Source organism: Haemaphysalis longicornis, unplaced genomic scaffold (assembly GCF_048455015.1).
Source record: "Haemaphysalis longicornis isolate Haplotype H1 unplaced genomic scaffold, Haemaphysalis longicornis Haplotype H1 scaffold_8, whole genome shotgun sequence".
Taxonomy (NCBI): domain Eukaryota; kingdom Metazoa; phylum Arthropoda; class Arachnida; order Ixodida; family Ixodidae; genus Haemaphysalis; species Haemaphysalis longicornis.
The window spans coordinates 32,985,466-33,004,883 of NW_027526445.1; the positions used below are offsets into that span (position 1 = coordinate 32,985,466).

Sequence of the window (19,418 nt, forward strand, 5' to 3'; positions counted from 1 at the left end):
ACAGTATAGTGACTATCAGACCTAGCAAAACACGTTTTTAAAACAGTGTGTACAACTAACATAAAAAAGCCCGTAAAAGTATACTCAGAATATTCAATTTTATGCTCTTTTCTGCACTTCACGTCGGAACTATTAGGGAGTTTTAGAATAGGGGGCCCCAACGCTCTGGGGCCCCCAAGCATCTTGGGGCGTCGTACTGCGCATGCGCAGAACCCAAGCCGTCCTTGGGGTTTTGGGTTTGCGTTTAGCGCGCACGCTATTTTGCTGAAATAGCGGGCGCCCCAAAGCTGGAGTCTGCGTTCTTGCGTCGCTCTCGCAGCCAGCGAGACTGCGCGTGACCATGGCTGAAGCGAAACCTGCGGCTCGTCACCCGATCAACTACGACGATCGCTGAGCTGAATTTGTTGATTCCGCGCGTCGTTCGCTAGATATGGATAAAGCAGATAATCGTGAAGCGTTTTCTGCCTTCCGAAACAGTCCGCGCACACGCCGGCCGCGCCTGCCAGCTCGGCACGCTCAGCGGCTCGAACCGGCGCAGACCACGGTAGCAACCGCTTGTCGCTGCTCTTCCGAATCAATCTGATCGCTAAAAAGAAACTCCACATGCGAGAAAGTAAGTGTTAGTGTGATGAAAAATTGTGCTAGGGCTTGTTGTCAGGGCTTGTTTTAAAAGCGGCGATCAGATATCTGCCGCGATGCTAAGCCTACGCTGGCCGGCCGCGGACGTTCAGCGATCCGACCGATCGCCGCGGCGCGCGGTGCGCGGAGCGGCTGAGAGATGGCGCTACCTGCGCGGAAGCATCGAAACAGGCAATGCAGATGTCTTGGTCACCGATCGCTGAAACGGCAGTTATAGCTGAAATACACTTCCACATGCGAGAAAGGGGATGATAGTGTGGTGAAAAGTTGTGTTACGGATTGTCATTCGCAGTTGCACAGATAGCGGCGATCAAATTTCCGCCCCGACGCTAAGCCTAAAGTTTCCATCACCCGAGCCGAGCTGAGCAACGCAAGCCGGTTGCGGGCTGTCGGGGACGCCCCTCTTCTAAAACTCTCCGCGCGCGAGCGCCTTGCGTTTGGGTTCCTCTAACTTCTTGGGGGCCCCCAACGCCGGCTTCCCCTATTCTAAAACTCCCTATTAACGGCCGGGCCTATGAATTCATGCCCGAGCCCGGCCCGGGCCCGCGGTACTGAGCCCGAGCCCAGCCCGGGCCCGCGGCACTGAGCCCGGGCCCGGCCCAGGCCCGCCGATAATCGACTTCGGGCGGCCCGGCCCGGCCCACGGGCCGGGTCGGGCCCGGGCTTTTGGGCCGGCCCGGGCCCGTGCAGTGCTCTAACCAACCTACTGCTTATCAACGATGTGGACATCCCAACTCGTATTGGCCTTGACGCTGCACAACAAGACACATCCCCAGACCTTACTTGGGCCACCCCTGGACCCACCAGAAAACAGATGCCTTACTCGACGAGATGGGGCAGCGACCACCTACACATTCTAATTCACCCTACGTTGCAAGAAGCTTTGTCAACGAAAAACAGTAAAAAGGATGGATTGGAATATTTTACGAGAAAGCATTCTCGGCTCATCTCTGCCGGCTTCAGTCAACGACTTCTGTTCACTGATTCTCTCTTCATAAACACATGCACAGGGAGAAATCGATTGTGCTGCAGAAGTATACCATCTGGACAACCACATGGCAAACCTCCGGAAGCGAGTGCGCGAGCTCACCTACGCTTACAGGACCAATGGTAAGTGGCACAATAAGCGGCACAGTACCAATGGTAAGCGGCACCTGCGGATGATCCAAAGGCAATACCGACTAATTGCGGCTTACCAAAACAAGTCGAGTCCAATCAATTGGAGAACTCTATACGCTAATCGCAGGCATAAGACAGGTATTCCGGCACTATGGAAGCTTCAACGGAGCCCCACCAAAAGGCGAAAAAACGAACACCCCTGTTTTCTACACTTGCCTAAACGGAAGATCCCAGGGAAGTGAAACGGCGTCTCATAACCACCTTTTTCACACACACCTCCACATCACCTCCTCAGCCTTTTCCTGGCAGACCCAAATATTGGCCTATCATTCATGATGACTGAACTTCGTATAGCTATTAGCAGAGTCCTTCGATGCTTTTCTCTGCTATTAGAGAAGGACGTGAAGCATCTCCGAAATCTGACATCTGAACACCTCTTGCATCTGCTTGGTCAAATCAATGACCTCTGGAAACAAGGATTCATCCCTGACCATCTCACGCTTACCTTGATCTTCCCTTTAACTAAACCGAACAAGCCAAGCGCAAGTCTAGGGAACCTAGAAAACTTATGCCACATTTCATTAACTCAGTGCATAAACAAATTAATTGAGGCTAATTAACAATCACCTTATGCACTATTTGGAGTATGTGCAACCATACCTCCACCCTACGCAAACAGTCCCAACGTGGGCACGCATGACAGCCTCTGGCTGCTGCGCAGTCATCAACCCATTATACTACGCAAGAGGAAACCCAGAAATTACGCAGGGCATTTGACAACATTAACAAAAAAAATTTTGTTGGAGGAACTTTCGAAGGCGTATCCGAGTGCAAGAGCTCAAAAGTGGATACGAGCGTTCCTACAAGGCCGACCAAAAAGGCTACATGGCTCGCATCGTGATTGAGAACCCACTACTTATATAGGCCGCGTGGTCCCTCAAGGTTCGATTTTGGGACCGGTTCTATTTAATCTAGCCATGACTAGGGTGGCACGACAATTAGAAGTCGACAGGGCTGCCCGCTTTACCATTTCTGCGACGATGTCGCACTATGGACTGAAACAACCGACTTCGAATCTCTTGACAATCAAACAGAGGAACTGTAAGCCGCGACATAGCCTCGAGCTGACTTTTTCTGACCTGGGACTCCAATTCGCTGCTGAAACTTCCGAAGAAGTTAAATCAGCAATAAAAAAAATCGACTCTGGGGGGTCGCATTTGACGAAAAAAATCGACCCTCAAAGGGTTAAAGGACTGCTTTACCCTTGGTCTACCCACGGAGAAGCACCGTAAGCATTCTAAGGCAGTCCTGCGGTTTTGAGTTTCACGTTAATCCACTCGGCTTACGAATTCATGCTGCTTACAAAGCAATTTGGGCGAACGGCCGTAACGCGCATTCCATTCGGCGCGAAAATGTGATATGAGCTGCGGCATTGCGCAATGCAGGGCGCCGTGCTTACATGCTTACATCTCGTGATGCCACAGAGTAAACAGAACTTGCTAGTAGAATAGTATTCTCGACATCGCCTTTCGCCGAAATTTTATTGTTGGCTCTATGTATTGGTCAGAAAGGTGCACTGAGGTGAAGCTAAACTTCGCGACTGACGTAGAGTGTAAGCATAACATAAAAAAATATATAGCCAATGAATGTACTTCAGACATTAAAATAGGCGATTAAAAAAGTAATGGTCACTTTTCCCGTCCTATACATACAGAGCATACTCAGAAAACGCTCAAACTTTTTATATGAAGAAATTTAGCAGTTCCCAACCCACCTACAAGTTTGTTTGTTTGTTTGTTTTAGAGCGTGCATGCTTGCGTGAGAACTTCAGAAAACATGGCAAAAACAAAACACTCCTCAGTACCGCGCAACGAACCGTCGGTTTCCTGACTCCCAAGCTGGAGTCCTATCCAATCGGCAATGACTCGCATGCCTTTACGTAAGCACCTCTGCGGGGGCTTTTGCATACAAACGTTTTTAGCAGCCAGGAGGCGCAGAAGGTGGGAGAGTAGTTCATCCCCGTTTGCGGAATTAGCCTCAACTGCAGCTATAGCCAGATAAGTGTGCAGAATCATCTGCTGTCAAAAAAACTTGCCGAGGGTCTTGCTCACTCATGGAACCTACCAACGTTGGGGACTGACGACATAAGTGTAGGCCGATCCGCTCTTGCATGCGAATACCGCAAGTGAAATTAAAACAAACCGGTCTCGAGGTCTGGTACGCATACCACCACATGGCCCATGGGTTGCGGGGGGACTGCGAAAGTAGTATAAAAACGGTCTTCCCTAGGCCACGGTATATTGCCTGCTTGCCAGCTGGCTCGCTCGGCCAGCTGTCAGCGTGTCATGCAATCTAGACTTTCCCGGGGAAAGGTAAAGGCCGTTTTTCGCCTAATGTTTTCTATGTTTAGAAGCGTATACCCTGTGACCCCTCTCAGAAAATGGCCCGCGAAATCCCTCACCTGTGCCCACGTAGCAGACTACCCAGGAGCCCCAGCTCTCCGTCAGCACGAATACCGCCAGGCTTTTGAATTCGAGGCCACGGCGAGCGTAGAAGGGCCTGTCGTGGCGAGGTTTAGCCGGATCGATGAGCAAAGGGTGGCTCTGCAGGAACAAGACTGGGTAGAATTCGTGCACAGTGGGGTCTCGAGGACAGTCGCCGCCTGGACGCGTGGAAGGGAGCTCGTTTGCAGGAACGGGGTGATCCAGCTCGTACTCGGCGTTACTCGGCCGTTTGACGAAGGAGCTCTTGAAAGCCTCCTCGACGCCCTGCCACCGGAATGCACAGATGGCAGAGTCGGTTGACCCATGACTGCACCACAAGGAGCCGCAAGGACGGAAAAATCAGGGCGACACTTCAGACTGCCTACGTGCGGGATCGGCAAAGAATTACATTTGATTTCAAGAATCTTCTATGTATAGTGGTAGGCCTGCCTTGATTGTGTACTCTTCTCCTGCGGCAATGTTTTCGTCGAGACAGGGTTGTATGTCTGGCGTGTAATCTTCGCACATGCATCTCCACACAGACCCCATAACATGCATGTTGATTCACAAGAAGTATGCGGCTGCAGAATACACAATATTGTCGCGTATATAAGAAATTTGAAGAGGACGACGACGAAGGGAATGCCTCCAGCCACTAGCTCTCTTCAGCGCGTGATGACGAACTGACGACGACGACGACGATGAGGAGAGTGTCTCGGGCAGTTGCGCGCGAGAGCACGTGCAGCTAACTGGGCGAGCTAGAACGCCAGTCTAGCGCGTGTTGTGCGGGAGCAAGGGACTGCTTCGCTGAGTTGTTGGAGGCACAAGTTTGCCTTATTAAATTAGCTTCGCTAACCCGGACAATTTCGTCCTCATTCTTGCTACGTGGCAATATCATCCCACTCATAGCACACAGCCGTTTTCAGCACATCAAAGAATTCATAAGGATTTGCTGGGTGCCTGATCATGCTGGGCTGCAGAGTAATGAAAGTGTCAACCAGCTCACTCGCGAGACCACTTTCCGGGCTTCTGGCAACCCCAGCCAACCGCAAGAACCTACGCTCCCGACACCCATCACCTTCCAAAACCCATACTTACACCTCCATACACAACGTTCGACATAAGAGCAGGCACTTTTTAGGCAAGCACAAATGCGTACCCTGTAAACCGCAGCCATAGTGGCCCTCTACAACGGGATGTCAACACCCAAAGTGCTGCGAGACACTGAAATAGGACCACATCTCCAATGGGTGCGAACAATTTCGCGGAGCGACAGCGGCACCGCAGTCACCAGCCCTACACAGCCAACGCCGCCGAGCAGATTTCGTGAAGTTCGTTACAGGTGCCATGAACTGAGGGGACTTAACCCGGCTGGTAGTACCTCAAAAAAAACTTCATTTATTCATTCGCGCCCTCACGGCTGCAGCGGTGTCGCCTGCTGGTAGCCTTAGCAGCAGCGAGTACCTGCCTCTTTGCCCGCACTGCGGCTATTTTGTATTCTCTCCTGTCTTCTTCTGAGGCATGCGTATTTTCGTGGGCGACCGCGTTTCACTGCTGCCGCTGAGTCGACGCTTCAGAGTCCAGCGCAGTAGGTAGAGCACCGATATTCAGAAAAGTGTCCAGCGGAGTGATTGTCTTTTCCTTACTATCGCCATTATTCTTTTCAGATTACGCCGCTTTCGTCTCTGTGTTACTACCAGTGAGAGGCCTGGACAGCCACCCTTTCTAGCAACACAAGCACGAAATTAATATTCACGTGCTTTGCTGCCTATGTAATTATCACGTTCAAATGACTCATACAGGCCTCCCGTAGTGGGATTGCATCCTCTTGTTATCATCCTTATGTTATAACAGCGATGCTGCTTAAAGGAGCCATGAAGAGAAAACAAAAGTTTGTTTTATTCGAAAGATTAGGTGTTTCATAGTACCCCAAGCGCTTTCCCGGAAGCAAATGATGCTTTATTCACTGAGAAATAAGGCAATTTAAGCCAAAATTTTAAATCTCCCGCTAAAATTGCACATTTCGTCACGTGAACAATGGCGTCACATGAGCCGGTCCATGAAACAGATACTTAGTATGTCGACTCCATGTAGCACCCACACGCGGGAGTCGACCGAGACGGCGGCCATTTTAAAAATACTAATAAAACCTAGTGCACCCGCATCCCTAGTCATGGAATCGCCTGATCCGGAGAACAAAACTCTCGCCGAGGAGCTCGGGCTTGCATTTAACAACCTCACACCACTTGAACGCTCAATGCTTCCAAGTGCACGAGCGGCAAGAGTTGTGGGATACGCGGTGGACGGGAAAGCGACCATTCCGCGATAGCCACAACAGACGAACGCCCAGCCGTCGGCACCGCTGCCTCGTCAGCCCCGTCGCGACGGACGAATACAGACTGGTACGTATGTGCCGTTTTTTCAATTTCAGTAGCAGTATCGCTTATGCCAGTTGGCCGGTGTCGTATATGGAAAGCCGTTCGCTCGAGCTCTCTGCTCCGACCAGAAAGATTCGAGCGTCAATGCGCGGTGTGTACGGCAATTTTTTTCCCCAAGGTCAGAGCGCTTTGACGAAGTCGGCGACGAGCGCCAGCATGTCCGGGTCCCTGCCGTAATAACTTCCTCGGAAATGAAGCGAGCACACTCGTACTTCCTTTAGCTCTCTTTCTCCTCCGTTTGCAAAGTTCACAAAACGTAGCCACTTGCTTCGCCGAGGTTCGTCGTTGGGCAGCACATGAAAGGAGATCTCACCGGCGGGGATGTCGCACTCCCTCGACGATTGGCCCGTACTACATGGGTATTTCAAAACACAGCAACGAAATTTCATTGTAAAGTACTCGAACAAACTGAAGTTTTCAGTGGTTGTAAACTGTAAACGAGCTCGTAACGATAGCAGCAAGCCAACACGACCTCCATACCGAAACCTGTGCGACGAGTGGCACTATCTCGTTGCTGCGCTGTGTTCCTTACTCCCCTTGTTTCTATTTTTACCTTTGCTGGTTGGCGATATGACGGCCAACCTCTTGTGAAGGGATTACGATACCAAGCAAGGTCGCGGCTGTGCGTGCTGGGACGGTTCGTTGGCCCCGAAGAGCCTTGAACCCGAAAATTCGTCTGCGCGACGGTGGCAACGGCGAGATGTCGAGCTCGGCCAACGGTAGTTTCGTACGCATTGGCATACACGCTTGCGTGTTCGTTCGGAACTTCAACCATTTACTCCACCGTTCTTTGTCATAAAAAGAATGTGCAGTATGTTTCACGGGCATTTAGCTCGCTATGCAAACTGTAAGCCCTGCCTAACATGCGTTTGCTTTTGCCGGCCTCCGCCAATCGCAGAGCATTCTCAAGTGACATCATAGGTTCTGTTGCGGACAATGAGCTGGTGGGTCGCATGGTCATTTCCTTTTTTCCTAATTATGTAGCTTATTTGAGCGAAGTTTGCATTATAAGTGGCGTCGTTATGGTTCTAACGAGGCAATCTTTCGAATGAACCAAACTTGTGTTTTCTCTTCATGGCTCCTTTAAGCTGCTGCTTGTGTCGGCGAACGTGCGCAGGAAAACCTAGGCGAGTGATGATGTCATCGCGCGCGTCGGCACCGCTCATGGAGGAAACTTTCCTCCATGGCTCCGCTTCACGATCATTGAGTAATACTACTGACTTTCCCGATAGCTTTGCCTGGCCGCGCTCTGGCGGGAGTCGTGTCGCCACCTGCCGGAGGCGCGATACAATTGGGAGAAGCACGGCTTAGGGAACCCGTCGCGGGGTGGCTCGCTGTCGCTTGTTGCGACAGGTGGTGCAGTTTTGACGGTGCAAACAGAAGAATTAATCCCACAATGAAAAAAATCCAGAAGGCTAAGAAGCGACAACGTTATTCAACTTCTTAATTAGCGTCCCACACGCCAGACCACATGAGCCGAACACGGCCACCGAACTAGTTCAAAATTTTTGAGCAAGCGCTCGTCCCGCCTGCCATCCGCTACCCCTGGAGCTGGAGGGTACGCGTGCATTCCTCATACTTTATTGACCAAGTGTTCATCACTTTTTGAGGACCTAACGACGACATCATGCGGGAAACTTGGCACAAACCCCGCCTGATGCAGGCGCACAAACCCCGCCTGATTCGCTGTTTGCCTTTCCTTCCCGTCGTTTCTTCCTTCTCTCTGTTACTACGGCTGGAAGCGAAAACCACACGGAGCGATTTTCAGAAACGACTCAACGGTGATCCGGAGCTGTTCCTCCCCGTCACACGCCGGAGAGAGAGAGAGAGAGAGAGAGAGAGAGAGAGAGAGAGAGAGAGAGAGAGAGAGAGAGAAAATTTTATTTGCCCTTTAGGCTAAGGCCTCCTCATTCCAGGGGGCCACTGGAATTCCTCGTTAGTTGGTCTTCCAGGGGTCTAGCCGGGAAGGCGGGGTGCCTATGGTCTTTTGGACAAAGCTTGCCAACGATAGCTGCTGCTCTAGCGTGGCCGGTTGAGTCAGCCACTCCCTGGGGATACTGCTTCTATCTACCTTGGGGCGCAGCCATACCATGTGCTCTTGATTGATCGGTACGTGGCATTCATCACACTCTGGCGGGGAAGTGTTCATACAGCCGGAGCAACCCCATGAGGACGACGGCGCGAGCTATGATGCGAGCGAAGGAGAAACGTCCTGTCAATGTTACACAGTTATACGACGGTTGTTTACGAGTATTGTTAGCTAAATAAACGCGACAGCACGGTTGTTTCGCGTCCATTTATCAGAAAAAGGAGAACTAAAAGTACGGCGGAGAGCCGAGAGACTTGCTTCTCTACGAACCATAGTGTACACAGTGCTCCTCCCCTTTTCACCTCGTTCTCTTCCTAGGCCGGAAGTTGGGCCCCTTCGACGGCTCCCAGATTGGCTGCAATGGCTAGTCACTCAGGCTACTATCATTTCTAATTAGGCGGAAGACAAAAATGTAATGAGATCCGTCACCGTATCAGTAGCTTTCGGCGAAACACAACAAATTTTGACGATATTTTAATACCACCATTTTTACAAAATGAGAACCTAAAGAGCAGTTTCAAAAAAGAAAGGAGGGGGAAAGTGCGATGGATGTATAAGATAACTCACACGTTGCTGACAAAAGTGCCGAACAGCACGCCATCATCCATGTCAGGAACATAGGCCGAGCCGTCTGCGATTCCGGCAGAGAAAACAAGGTGAGAGCAGTGGCTGCAGTTTATGCACAGGGTTGTGAGAAAGTACGTTAGAAATTGCATATCACTGAAACGTCCGGCTAAATCGCACTAATGTGCCCACCGATGTAAAAGTGGCTCTGAGTTCTATCTTGAGCGCGCTGATTTTTTGTGCGTGTGTGTGTGTGTCAAGGCATCACAATTTACGCACGTCAGAAGCAATAGAACCTTTTCATATCTTTGAACGCTTGGTTAAGACACGAGCTTGAGTAAACCATGTCTATTCTTGCATCAGGATGGGGCCGCATATCATGACAGCAGTTTGTAAACGCGTCGATGTGCCTTCAAAGTTGTTTTCGATACTGTCGCCTTTGTCAACATTGGTCCCTTGTGTACTCGCGAGCTTTTGTTCTACACCTTTCCACTATATATATGTGGGTGCAGCAACCTCTGTTATACCCAATAAACATCAGGTATTTGAGCGCATGTTCGTCCCTTACTCCCCGTATTGTCCCCTGCCTTGTTTCCCGCCGGTATCGATTACGCCTTCATACAAACTTGCCCAACGTTCAATGTCTTTGAAAACTACCAAAGAGGGCCTTGTGGCACTTCATACCCAGCCTCAATTTCAGACGTGCACGATGTGCAAGCTATAGTGCGTAGCAGCTCGTGTGTAGCGCCCCTCCTGCTTGGGTCAAGGTTTTGAACTGCAGTATCTGTAAATAAATAAATAAGTAAATAAATAAATAAATACCCACACCGCTTCACTGCAGGCCAGGAGTGTGGTGTGCTTGTCGGGTGAAGTATTGTCAAGGTACACTGAAATACGAGCAACGCAGCGCGTAGCTTTCAGTACATGCTGCGCATCCTGGCGTCGGGCCGCGTATGCGCAGTAGGAACAAGTTACGAGTGTTACTACACAACCTAGGTATGGAAAGAGCATAATCGGCGTGTGAGCATGTTGAGGGGCCCACCGCCATGTTTGGCCTCTGTTCGTGATGGAGTTGTCTTATGGGGAATTCTATTCAGGGAACAGGAGCAGCGGCGTCGTAAAGTGAGGAGTAGGGGCAGAACACTTCGGAGCAGGTCAACTGCACCTGCCAAAGGAATACGGCATGCATCCGGAGAGCATGTGGGAGAAGGGAAAACTACGAGCGAGGAGGCTTAAGCGATCTCACCACGCTCGGACAGCTGCTCGCCACGCAGACAGCGCTGCGACATGTGGAGCGCCTGCACCGAGCACCTGGAGGTGACCACCTCCTCGCCAGGCTCCGCTCGAGAGGCCAATCCCGCATGGGCAGCATGGCCGCTCTATTCGAGGACTATGTCGAAGTCCCTCAGAGGGCGTGCCTCCTGCCCCCACCGCCGCCGGCAGCCGCACCCTTAGACATAACCACCACGCTGCTAGGAGTTAGGTCCCGGGCGAGACTGCCGGAGGTTGGGATTCGTCAGGAAGCGGCTGCCCTCATAGACCTGGAACCGCCGGGACAACAGCTGGTGTACACAGATGGCTCGGTCCTTCCAAGTGAGGGCCGCGGAGCAGCTGCCTGCACTGCCTCGGCCAGGGGAGCTCATAGGCAATGCCGGCTGCCGTTCCCCACCAGCTCCACAGCGGCCGAGCTGGCAGGCCTACACTTGGCCGCGGACATGCTGCGAGAAGACCCACCGCCAGCGGCCACCATCTTCTGCGACTCCCGGCCGGCGCTACTTCGCCTCAGGGAGGCATCTGCACCACGGGGGCGAGGTGGCCACCCCGAGATGTCCCTGGTTGCCAAGCTGCGCGACCTGCAGGGACAAGGCTGCAACCTCCGACTGCAGTGGCTTCCTGCCCACGTCGGTATACCGGGGAACGAGGCTGCAGACGAATTAGCCAAAGCAGCCCACCACTCCCCAACGGCCCCAGTTTCTGCGTCCCTGGTGCGCTATGATGTTGCCAGGGGCGTCATCAGGCGTGAGGTGACTGCCCGCCACCCCTGCAAACGAGTGGCCACCGGCGAGGCCCCGCGGCTCGTTCCCACCAGAGGGATAACCCAGTCTGAGCGGTCCCTCCTCCTCCGGCTCCGCACCGGCTGCTACAACACAGCAGCACGCCTCCACAGGCAGGGCCGCAAGGCCACACCCACCTGTGCCCACTGCCCCGACCCCGAGACACTGGATCACGTCCTCTGCTCCTGCCCTGCGTACGCTGGTGCCCGGAACAAACTGGTGTCTGGGTACCGGCGGCTGGGGCTACCTTCAAGCACCGCAGAGGACATCCTGCGTCCTAGGGGGCCCTTCATGCTGCACCGGGAGGCCTTCAGGCTGCTTCTCTCGTACCTCGACGAGTCAGGCCTCAACACCCGCCCATGAACTGTTAAAACCAGAACCCACCGGCCATCCACCCCCTGTTAGCCCTCGTGTGTGCGTGGCTGTGTATGTGTGAGTGCGTGTGTGTGTAAATAGGCTGCAGGTAACCTGAGAGCGTATGTATATAGTCTGTACATAGCCTTTTATACATAGTCTGTACATAGCCTGTTATCATACTTAATCAACAATTCCCTCTCACTCCTTCTTCCCCCGGCGAGACCTGTGCCCTCTACCGAGAGGCAAAACTTCGCCCTGTAAATATTTTCATGTTAATAAACACACTCTCTCTCTCTCTCTCTCGCTGAACGACACCTCTTCGTCTGAGTAGGTTAACACCGTCTTTCTAACAAATGCCTCCACTTTCGGCCTTTGTCCCGGCATCGAAAACAGGTGACGAAAAGCTGCTGCGTACAGTTCGTCGTCATCGTCGCTGCTGCTGCGCGGACTTGACTCTGACGTTGAGCTCCAGCAGCTATCACTGCTGTCGTTCTCTAATTCGTCAAGCACTTCGGCAATGCGACGACGCTTTGCTGCCTCCGTCCCTAGTTCATCTAACGACAGGCAAGGTGAACGGGGACTGCCAGAACCTACCGCAACGACGGCAAAAACCTTCGAGCCCGAGCCCAAACACGCTTTGCCGCCGCCACTGCCTCCGTACCACAGCTGCCATGGCGCTCGCCGGGCCGCGATAACCCGCGGGAGCAAAAGAACGCACGCGAAAAGGGGAGCATGTGACGTTGAAAGTCATGTGACTGCGTACTGTGCTTACTGCGCTTTTCAAGCGGGAGCAGATCTGACTGCTCCCGGCGGCTATCCGCGCAGCGAAAGTGATCTCGCTCTACCACTGGATGACAGTGCTGCTACTCCTGTTCGACCACTGAAATACGCCGGCTCAGAAGAGAGCACTTTCGGAGTGCTTTTTAGTGCTCCTGCACTCCCAGTGGAATTCACCATTCGTTCGTCGTGCGCCATCTTCATCCCACGCTGCGACCAAGTTCGATAACGGTAGCGGGAACCGGCTCCAAACGCGGTGGTCGGCCAAACCAACATGTTCACACGCCGACTACGCTTTTTCCATACCTAGGTTGGGCAGTGTTGGGAATCAGCCATCCCAACGCCGTCACCTGCGCTGCGACTGGCCATCCGAGCGCAGTCACCAGTGTAGCGACGTTGCCTTACTCCGTCCGCTATCAACGCGGCGCACAGCAGAGCGATGAAGTTCTCGAGCCGACGAAACGTTGAAGCAACATTTATGTACAGTATGTACAAGTGTAACAAAAGCGTTACATGGCTCGCACAAAGACGACAGCACGTCTCAACTCGGTGCCTCCGAAAAGTGCTGCCCTCGCTGTGCTTCCGGGCGGGTTTTATACCCCCCGGAGTCCCTTGCAGTCGCGAACGGTTTGAATCGCTCCAATCAGGACCCTCGCTGGCGGAAGTTTGAATCCGACGAATGGAGGCGAAACGATTGCGTCAGCCAAAGCCGCCGCCCCCGGGCGTGTAGCGGCGTGTCTGGCGCGGGACGTTCGTCCGAGGCGTGATTCGGCTCACCCTTTGAGAAGGGAAAAGGAGAGGCGACTCTGCGTGCTCTGCGGCGCCTGCAAGTTGGGCCTGTCTGCCGCAGGCGGTTTGGTCGAATCGGCCCCGCTGTCGAGGTGTGAATCGTCGAGGTGCGAATCGGCCCCGCTGTCGGTGCGTCGCCCCGTGCAGCAAATTAAGTCTGGCCGCTCTGGCACAACCGCAGGAACTCTCGCAACTTGTTCTTAGTGCGCATACTCTCCCCGTCACCAGGATGCGCAGAATGTACTGAAAGTCATGCGCTCCGTTGTCTGTATTTCAGTGTATCTTGAAATACAGTTTTCTGCATTCGTATAGACGAACGACATGATCTTCGTAGGTGTTTGGAACCCCTTAAATGAAAGGAATGAACCAAGAAGGAAACAAGAGCAAAAGTGAATCCAATACCTGTAAAGCTGAAAACTCCACTTAAACCCAATTCGCCCTTTATATTCCGGGCCCTCCACACATCATCCGCACTTACACATTTCTCCTAGCGTCTAAACCTATCAACTGTTATTGGCTGGGCCTGGGCGGGTCAGCCCTTCGGCACCCTTTCTTTGATGCTATTGCTAACGCCTTCAGCTGGCCGCCAAAAAGCACGTGGCTACAGCCACCCTTCTTGCAAAGCACGGGGGCCCAGCCGATGTGTTTTCTTCCCACACGGCCTGAGTCGACCTCTTCCTCCAATGTGTGTCAAATGAGGCTCAACTTGCACTCACGGATCTCGTCAAAGGGGAACACCGGTTCCGTCTTGTCATTGCACTGAAGACGAACCTTGGTGAAAGAAGTCCATCGCTTGTGGCTGTAGATGTCTTGGCGACCGATGTCATTCTGTTCGCGAGCAAAAAAAAGAAATCACGAATTGTTTATCATATTTGGGTGAACGATTTTTGCGCGATAAACCACCGCTAAACGCGAAAATCTTTTCCAGACAAAGTACGTGGCAAATGGAGATGCGCCTAACGGTGGTTGATATTGGAGTACCACTAAGCTCAAACTCATTCGTTGTTACGTTTGCGTATTACGACGTTCGGGTAAGGTCTAGCTGAGTCCGGCCCTTGTTTTGTGCATTAAAATTCGCTGTAATTTAATTACAACCAAGGGCATCGAACAACCAGCCCAAATTGGTGCTATCTTGGTGTTTACGGTTTCAGTGGTTTGCGTAGGAGGAAAAAAGCCATAATTTCCAGCCAGGTATGTCCACGCGCATCTATGAGTGTGCATGTGTGCACGTGTGGACGTGCTTGGGTAGGCGTGTTTTTACGCTACCCGTACTAAAGAGAAAATTACACTGTCTTCCCGTAGGGGAACCCTGAGTAGTATGCGAAGCAGCCATGGGGTCAATTCAAGGGCCCATTAGTTTTCAGTTCGCCGTTTTCGTTAGGTTGAGGCCACGGCCTCCACGATCGGCTGCCGGCGGCGCGCCGTTGCTCCGGCCGTCCCATTCGGCCGGAGAGAGCGTAATTTCGAAGAGGCCGTTTCGGCGCTTTCCGCCGCACCGCGGCGCGCGGAGCCGATGGTTGAAAGCAACAGCCGTCCGTGCTGCGCCGGTCCGCGAAATGGCTTTTGACAGGTTTTCCGCTCCGTATGGCAAAAATAAACGGCCATAGCTACTTTTAGGAATGGAAAGTAATATTTTATGTCAGCTACGGTGGCGACAAGACGGGGTTATTTCACATGCGCTGTCCCGCACTACGCTCCACAGAACCGACTATGCATTTCCGATAATACCGCGGTAGCGAAAATTCCCGCGTTTAAATGATGTTCACATCACAAAACAGGTATTGTTATTTCTTATGCTGGCGTACGGTCTTAATTCAATTCTGTACAGCCAAGGCTATTAACTTGAGACAACGGGTGGCCGCAGGTTTTTCTGGCATTTGAATCAATCTTTATAGGTCGTAATACCGGTTGAGACTGAAAAACGCTGGAAGTGAATTATGTTGAAGGATTCCTGAGCGACGTCGTAATCTCCGTGGCACATCTGCGTTATGCTATTACGTTTTCGTTTTCAGCGGCAGCAAACGGAGTTTTAACTTCGATGTATTTAACTCCGTTTTTATTTCGTTCTTAAAGGTATCTCGGTGCCTACTGGGAAGCGCAATAAGCACTGTGAGTGGTATGAATACCTAAAATACATGAACTTTTCGTTACTGATTTCAGGTCCCATCTGAGAAGTAACTTAGCCTTTATATGTTTGGTTTGAATGTAAGCAATTTCTGTTCACCCTAAACAGTTACCTACCACAGCGCACAAGCGAGTCCAGGGGCCGCATGGCTTTTTTTACATCATCACTGCGGAAGCATTAAATACTCAATTATGCAAAAACATGGAGGTTGCATCAGGGTGGTTGCATCATTACGCTGTGCTTCATTTAATTGTCATAATTAGTTTACAGTAACGTTATAAATGTTACAAAAATCCCGTCTGCTTTACATGGCCCTGTGGAGAGTGTATGGATACAAAAAACGGCTGTAACTTTTGTTTTATCAAAACTATCGCGAAACAAATATGACAATTATTAGCGGAAAAGACTCGAACATTACGCCAGGTTTTATCTGCTTTTCACCACTAAATAGTTCACAGCTGAAGTTGGAATTCCCGTCTGCAGTTAATACATTTGCGTAATGGAAACGAACAGCTTCATATTTTTTATATATACGCAGTATTTTTATTCACAAATGTAGGATCTCAAAGCGTGTGCCTGACACAAGCAGAAAATATTTCAGTGCGGTAAAAAATTTCATATATATGCTTATAATTTCAAATCACGTTGCAGTGCCCTGGACGTTAGTTTCTTGCGCGATGGGTCCTGGTAGGTGACCGTTGCAACAACATGGCACGCCAACTGCGAACTTGTTCTCATCACCCCAAATAACTATTTATAATAACTCTACAAATGACCTCCGAGAAAGTACTGCGTACCACTCCGTATGCTCGCTCCACGCTTGAAACATGGTCAACCTTTCGTTGATCGCTGGCACACCTTAGCTTCAGTTAAATAAGTTTCTCTAAGCTGCTGAGACAAGCCGACTTCATAAAATCATTGTCAAGTCTCTTATTTCATCAAAACAAAACGCCCGCAGAAGAGGCAAGAGGAATTACGACAGCGAAGACACCCAGCCGAGCAATCTCCGCCAAGCCATTCAGAGGAGCCGGTATCGAGCGGCCGAACCATCGGCTAACACCGCCACCTCGCGGCACGTTGCGGAGTGAGCCGCATTACATTTTTTTGCTGGGGGACGCGCCGAATGGGACGGCCGGAGCAACGGCGCGCCGCCGGCAGCCGATCGCGGAGGCCGTGGTTGAGGCATAGAGTTTATTGTATGAAACTCTATGGGTTGAGGTACGTAGCTACCGTTATATTTACCGTTTCGTTTCCATGGTGACTACCACACTTTTCACTTACCGGAACTACGAAATGGGAAATTGCGTTGACCCCATGGCTGTTTCGCATACTACTCAGGGTTCCCCTACGGGAAGATGGTGTAATTTTATTGGAGAAGGGGGGGGGTGTGTTAGAGTGGAGAGGCATTAGAGAGAGAGAGAAAGAGAGAGAGAGAGAGAGAGAGAGAGAGAGAGAGATGTTGTACATGGTATGAGTTTTTCTTTAAGCATTATCATCATCATCATATTCAACGTAGGTGACGTCGAGCTGTGGTTGGCGTTCCGCTTTGATTATGACCGCCTTATGGTCTGTGAAATGTAAAGTCAAGGGCTATTGTAGGGGATGAACACTAAAGTTGCTGAAGATGAGGTCGATACACGTTCCTCGGATGGTTGTGGGCTGCTTGTAATTCCGGCCCGCCGAGACTCGCCGACGCATGCCGCTGCCGACGACGATGAAACGTCGAAGGCGCGTGAAGCGTGCTCGTCTCGTGCCGCTCCAGCAGCCATAGAAGGGACCGGGCGTTCAGCAAGCCGAGCATGCGGAGTGGGGGTGTGGACGGCGCAACAACGACAAGGGAGGGACATAGCCCCGACCATGAGATGCTTCGCATCGAATAAATAGAGAGATCGCCCGTCAAGGGACGAATCGTGGACATCGCGGACAGGGAGACCAGGACGCAGACGGAAGCAAACAGAATCAGTAAATACTCCCGAGTTTGTAAGATAGTGCGTTAGCATCCTTTCCACCGGCTCCACTATGCACCTTTGACTAAATAAAGGATCTTTAACTAAAGGGCGTTTTGTAACAAGAGACCCTAGGGCCTCTTATTGGACATTCTATATGCTGTATTCACTGGCGTGCCGCGCATGCAGGAAACCATGTGCGTGATCCGCAAGGCCAGTGCCTCAGCGTGCCCGTTGCTAAGGCGACATCGTATTTTGGCCGCTTGCCGACAGATGTCCCTAGCCTCCCAGCCAACAATCCACTCACTGCTACCTCTGCTGCTGCGCTGCCGTTGTATCTCAATCGGCGTGTGAGGGAACACTCACAATTTCTTCGGAAGCATTATTTTGCTTTTGTACTGAACGACTCTGCCGTGGGCAAGGTGCGGGCGCACCTGCGTTGATATCCGTGTCCGCAGGCAACTGCCCGCCAGGGTAGTATTTCGCGCGCCGTGCCGCTTTTTTTCGCAACCGCAACGTCATTCTCCGGTGGTGATTCGGAGTTCTTTAGGGTACGTATGGCATAACCACAACGTCAATGCGATTATTAATATTTGTTGACGCCACGAAAGAAAATCGGGTGGTAACCGTGCAGACGACAAACCAAGGGCCTGTTTTTTTTTTCTACGAGGTGAGGACGCATATGAGACAGCGGGCACTGTCATGGCGGTTTTGACTGTTGGCAAGAGAAGAAATCGCCCACTAAACTTTTATGTGAATATCATCTGCATGGTCTTCTAAGGAGCGCATTGGGTGGCGTCACAAACGTTCTGACGGATGGACGCACCAACAGATTTCTGGGACGAGACGGCTAAAAGTGCTTCCACGTTAAAAATACTTTTTTTCCCCAAACGATAGAAGGAAGCTCCGTGCTCTGTATAACGCAGCCAATCGTGCCTCGATGCGGTCAACTGCACTTCCCATCCCGTCATAGTAAGCAACGCGATTAACATACGACCCGCCGCGGTGGCTCAGTGGCTAAGGCGTTGCGCTGCTGAGCACGAGGTCGCGGGTTCGATTCCCGGCCGTGGCGGCCGCTTTTCTGATGGAGGCGAAAAGCAAAAACGCCCGTGTGTACGAGATTTCGGCGCACGATAAAGATCCCCAGGTGGTCAAAATTAATCCGGAGCCCTCCACTACGGCGCGCCTCATCGCCTGCGTTGCGTCGGCGCGTTACACCCCACAATCAAATCAATCAAATTAACATACGTCAATGAACTCGGCCCCAATGTTCATCAGCCAATCATATTTCTATTGGGTCGAGAACTTAGTGAATGCAAATTGGCGGGAGACTTTCAGTAGCCCTGTGTATTCAGACGAGGCTGACTAGAAGCTTTCGGGAATCTCACCAGCGTCCAGTGCAGGAATATTTGTCCCAGAAATTGTGTCGATTAGGATGAAGCTACCTCGGCGCAAAGCAATAAAACGGAAAGTCGACATCACAGGCCCTTTCTTAGAGATCAATTACGCTCTACGCAACGCATTTAGGATTTATATAAATCTACACAAACAGCCGAAGCGTCCTCAAGAAGCGTGAGAGCTTATCCGTTCTAATTGACTCGTCCTCTGCTGACGTGGTAGTCCTAACCGAAACGTGGCTATCCAGTAAAATTTGCAATTCCGAACTGTTTGCTTGCCAGAAGGATTACACTTTTTACCGAAAAGACCGCCCTGATCGTTCAGGTGGTGGAATTTTGATTGCCGTATCGGATGAAATTTGTTCCCATGCCGTTCCCATGGTGTCAAATATTGAATTCATGTGTACTTGCATTCGCCTTGATCACAAAGATACGTTGTTTGGCGCATGCTACCGCCCACCTAACGCCTCACCATCCGTCTGTGATGAACTGCATGATTGCCTCAGCACAGTTGTACGTAGGTTTTCGAAATCCCCGGTCTTCTTATTGGGAGATTTTATTTACCCTGCTATTTCGTCGAACGAGTCTTTTCCTGTTGCCAAATGTAATTCATCCGAGTGCCTCGCGTTTATTTATGTCTG

The 19,418-nt window shown here is 51.4% G+C and overlaps 1 protein-coding gene across 1 annotated transcript in view; it reads right to left on the reverse strand.

The window, feature by feature from the left end:
- LOC144149456 (semaphorin-2A-like) overlaps positions 1-19,418 on the reverse strand; it is a 56,417-nt gene that overhangs the window by 22,620 nt on the left and 14,379 nt on the right. Inside the window, exons 3-5 of the mRNA XM_077681028.1 lie at positions 14,026-14,137; positions 9,336-9,399; positions 4,220-4,569 (exon numbers count right to left, since the gene is read on the reverse strand). Coding sequence (XP_077537154.1) covers positions 4,220-4,569; positions 9,336-9,376 — 391 coding nt within the window. The 5' untranslated portion in view covers positions 9,377-9,399; positions 14,026-14,137. The remainder of the gene's footprint in view (positions 1-4,219; positions 4,570-9,335; positions 9,400-14,025; positions 14,138-19,418) is intronic.